The sequence below is a fragment of the Pseudonaja textilis genome, chromosome 3 (assembly GCF_049901715.1).
Source record: "Pseudonaja textilis isolate UNSWEBS1 chromosome 3, rPseTex1.2, whole genome shotgun sequence".
NCBI lineage: Eukaryota > Metazoa > Chordata > Lepidosauria > Squamata > Elapidae > Pseudonaja > Pseudonaja textilis.
In genome coordinates, this window is record NC_141992.1 from 50,576,251 (window position 1) to 50,579,972 (window position 3,722).

Consider the following 3,722-nt stretch of genomic DNA (forward strand, 5'->3'; position numbering starts at 1 on the left):
TCCAACCAGTTGGAGTAAGCATCTACGGTGATGAGGAATGTATACCCCTTGGTTGGTCCGGCGAAGTCTATGTGCAATCGTGACCATGGTCCTCTCGGGGTTTCCCACTCCCGGATCGGGGCGGCGGGGGGGTTGGCTCTTGACTCTTGGCACTTGCTGCACCCGGCGACCCAAGTTTCTATTTGTTTGTCCATCCCCGGCCACCAAGCATAGCTCCTGGCCAGGGCTTTCATCTTGACGACCCCTGGGTGTCCCTCGTGCAGCAATGCCAACACTCTGTCTCGCAGTGTTTCCGGTATGACCACCCGGTCGCCCCAGAGAATGCAGCCCTTTTGTGAGAACAGCTCAGTTTGGCGGTTTCTGAAGGGTTTGAAATATTCGTTACCTTCAACTTCTGGCCATCCCCGCTCTACCCAGCTCAGTACCCGCGCCAGCCGTTTGTCTTTATTTGTTTCATGGGCAATGTCTGGCGCGGTTAAGAGCGGGCACGGCATGGTCTCGATCTGTAGGGTCGTCGTTGTGGGTGCCGGGTCGTCATCTACGTCCGGTAGCGGTGCCCGGCTTAGTGCGTCTGCGTGTAGGATGGCCTTACCGGGTCGGTGTGACAGCTCGTAGGAGTATGCTGCAAGGAATTCGGACCACCTTGTCATCCGGGCGATAGGATGTTCGGGGTGGCCTTGTTCCCTGCGAGTATTCCGAGCAGGGGCTTGTGGTCCGTTATGATTGAGAAGTTCCTGCCGTAAAGGTATTCGTGGAACCTTTTAACTCCGGCGACGATGGCGAGGGCTTCTTTGTCTAGTTGACTGTAGTTTCTTTCCGGTTTTGCTAGTGTCCGGGAGAAGAAGGCGATGGGTGCTTCCGTCCCGTCGGGTAGGGTGTGGCTGAGGACTGCTCCTATACCGAAGGGTGAGGCATCGCATGTTACCGAGAGCGGGAGGGTTTCGCTGTACTGAATCAAAACCGCGTCTGATGTTAGCAAGTCCTTGGTTCGTTGGAACGCAGTCTCTTCCCGCTTCCCCCAGGTCCAGGTGGCCGCCTTATCGAGTAGCCGGTGTAGGGGTTCCGCCGCGGTCGCCTTTTGGGGTAGGAAAACATTGTAAAAGTTAAGTAACCCCAGAAATGCTTGTAGCTCCGCCTTGTTGGTTGGTGTGGGGGCTTCCTTGATGGCCCTGAGTTTCTTCCCGGTCGGGTGTATTCCGTGCCGGTCCAGAAGGTAGCCCAGGAACTCGACCCTCTCGGTGTGTAGTTGGCATTTGTCCCTTTTGACTTTAAGGCCGGCGTTTTTGAATTTGTTAAGCACCGCCCTTAAACGGATCTCCAATTGTTCTCTGTCGGCGGCTGCGATCAGCACGTCGTCAAAGTAGGGAACCACCCCTTTGATGCCCTGGAGGAGCCTCTCCATGAGGCTTTGGAAGACTCCCGGGGCGACGCTGACTCCGAATTGGAGTCGGTTGCAACGAAAAGCCCTCCGGTGTGTGACAATCGTTTGCGCTTCTGCTGTCTCCGCATCGACCGGCAGTTGCTGGTAGGCTTGAGCCAAGTCAAGTTTTGCGAAGACCCGGCCTCCCCCCAGTGAGTGCAGGAGGTGCTGCACCACTGGGACGGGGTAGGCGCTTTGCTGTAGCGCGTGGTTAAGGGTGGCCTTATAGTCCCCGCATATTCTAATGGAGCCATCGGGCTTGATAGGGGTGACTATGGGCGTCTCCCAACGGGCATGGTCGATGGGTTCAAGCACCCCCTGTGCGACGAGCTTGTCTAGTTGCTCGTCGATTTTTGATTTGAGCGCAAAGGGCACTCGCCGGGGCTTTAGGCGGATAGGGGCGACATTGGGGTTAAGGTTGAACGATATAGGGGGCCCACGGTACTTGCCTAACGAGTTGTCGAAAACTTCCTGGAAATCCCTCACGAGGGTCGCTTCCCAGTCGGCCGTGTCCGTGCGGTGGATGCCGGTTACTTCGATGCCGAGCGGGGCGAACCATTGTAGGCCGAGCAGGCTGGGGCGGTCCCGGTCCACTATCGTGAGCGGCAGGACGTCAGTGTGGTTCTTGAACGTTACCTTGAAGTGCCCGATGCCAACTACAGGGATGCGATTTCCCTGGTAGTCTTTCAGGATTAGCTTCTGGTCGTCCAGCTCGTTGCGGCGGATGGTCGGGACCAGGCGCTTGATTGTGCGCCATGAGACCATTGAGAGGAAGGACCCGGAGTCCACCTCCATCTCGCAGGGCCGGTCCTCGATGCTCAAGGCCACGTGTACCTTCCGGGCGTCGGTGGTTGATGAATGGCCGATGACGACCGTCTGATGGGTTTCTTCGCGCCGCTGTGCCTCGCTGAGTCGTCGGCTCCGGTTGTCGCGGCTCCACCGGCTCTCCGCGGGTCGGTCTCGGTGTCTGGGTGGGGTGCCGTCCCGTCGTCGTGGGCTGTCGCCTCGGCGCTGCGGGCTGTAGCTCTTCTTGTTTCGGCACACCTTGGCGATGTGCCCCCGCTTCTCGCAATGCCTGCAAATGGCGTCGAGGAAGCGGCATTCGGAGCGGGGGTGATCGCCGCCGCAACCGGCGCACCGGAACCCCGACTTACGACTCCGGTGGTCTCGGCGATCACGTTCGGTCTGCAACCGATGGATCTCCTCGTCCTCATCCTCGGTATCAGGCTGGGATTCGAGGTCGCCATGGTGTGCGGTCGTCTCCCGCTGGCTGGTGTCCCGGGGCTTCGCGGCGGCTGGGGTCGCCTCATTGGTGGGTGGCCGTTCCAGCGCGTTGGTTTGTCTCATCCGTGCTGCGGACTGGCGGGTGGCCTCGGCGGCGGTGGCCTCGGCGAGGGCATCGGCGAGGGAGATGTTGCCTTTGGCCATCAGCCGGCTCTGCAGCACGGGGTCTCGGAGTCCGAGGACGAGTCGGTCCCGGATTGCTTGGTCCAGCTCGGGGAACTCGCAGGGGCCTCCCATGTTCCGCAGCTGGGCCACAAAATCGCTGATGGACTCGCCTTCGCGCTGGTCCCGGCGGTAGAAATCATACCTGCGGATGAGGATCGGCACGGTGGGGGCGTAATGGCGGCGCAGGATGGGCTCGAGATCAGCCCAATCCATCTCCTTAACGTCTGCGGGCCTCGCGAGTGCCTTGGCCATTTTGAACACCGCGGCCCCGCAGTGCGTTAGGAATACTGCCCGCTTCCTCTGGCCGTTGGCGTCCTTGAGGTTACTGCATTCCAGAAACATCTGGAAGCGGTCAATATAGGACTCCCAGTCTTCGGTCGCTGGGTCGAATGGAGCGGGTGGCACGGTACTGGCCATCTTGTAGGCGCTGGTCACCGGTGCCACGTGCTAGTTGGTCCTCGCCTCACGATCCCATCCTCGTCGCCAGTGTTAGATCCGGGATCGGGTCACAAAAGAGGCGAGACACTTAGTGAACATTCAGCTCTTTTTATTCTGCTGTGGTTATGGATAAAAACAACTGTGTAAAACCGCTTGGCTTTATACAGCCGGCCGGCGGCTCGGCGGCCAATGGCAGCGCTTCGAATTTCCCGCGATCGGCTCGGCCAATCGCGGTAGGTTCCTAGCGCTCCAATCCCGGCCAGTCAGTCAGCCAATCGGGCTTCAGTTCAGGTGGGCCAATCAGGGTGCGGTTTTTCCAAGAATGCTAATACAGAACAGTAACTCCCAGTTTGGGAGGGCCATACCTCCCCTGCTCTTCATATTCTGCATTGCTTTTAGGTTTATTCTTGTTTTT

The 3,722-nt window shown here is 58.9% G+C and overlaps 1 protein-coding gene across 1 annotated transcript; it reads right to left on the reverse strand.

Annotated features, from left to right (window-relative positions):
- Positions 1-2,594: 2,594 nt before the first annotated feature.
- Positions 2,595-3,303, reverse strand: LOC148126108 (uncharacterized). Its single transcript, XM_087928696.1, has 2 exons — positions 2,665-3,303; positions 2,595-2,605 (listed from the first exon to the last, which is right to left on the reverse strand). Exons 1-2 carry the CDS (start codon positions 3,284-3,286, stop codon positions 2,595-2,597), a joined length of 633 nt encoding a protein of 210 aa, XP_087784822.1. The 5' UTR covers positions 3,287-3,303.
- Between the last annotated feature and the right edge of the window lie 419 nt (positions 3,304-3,722).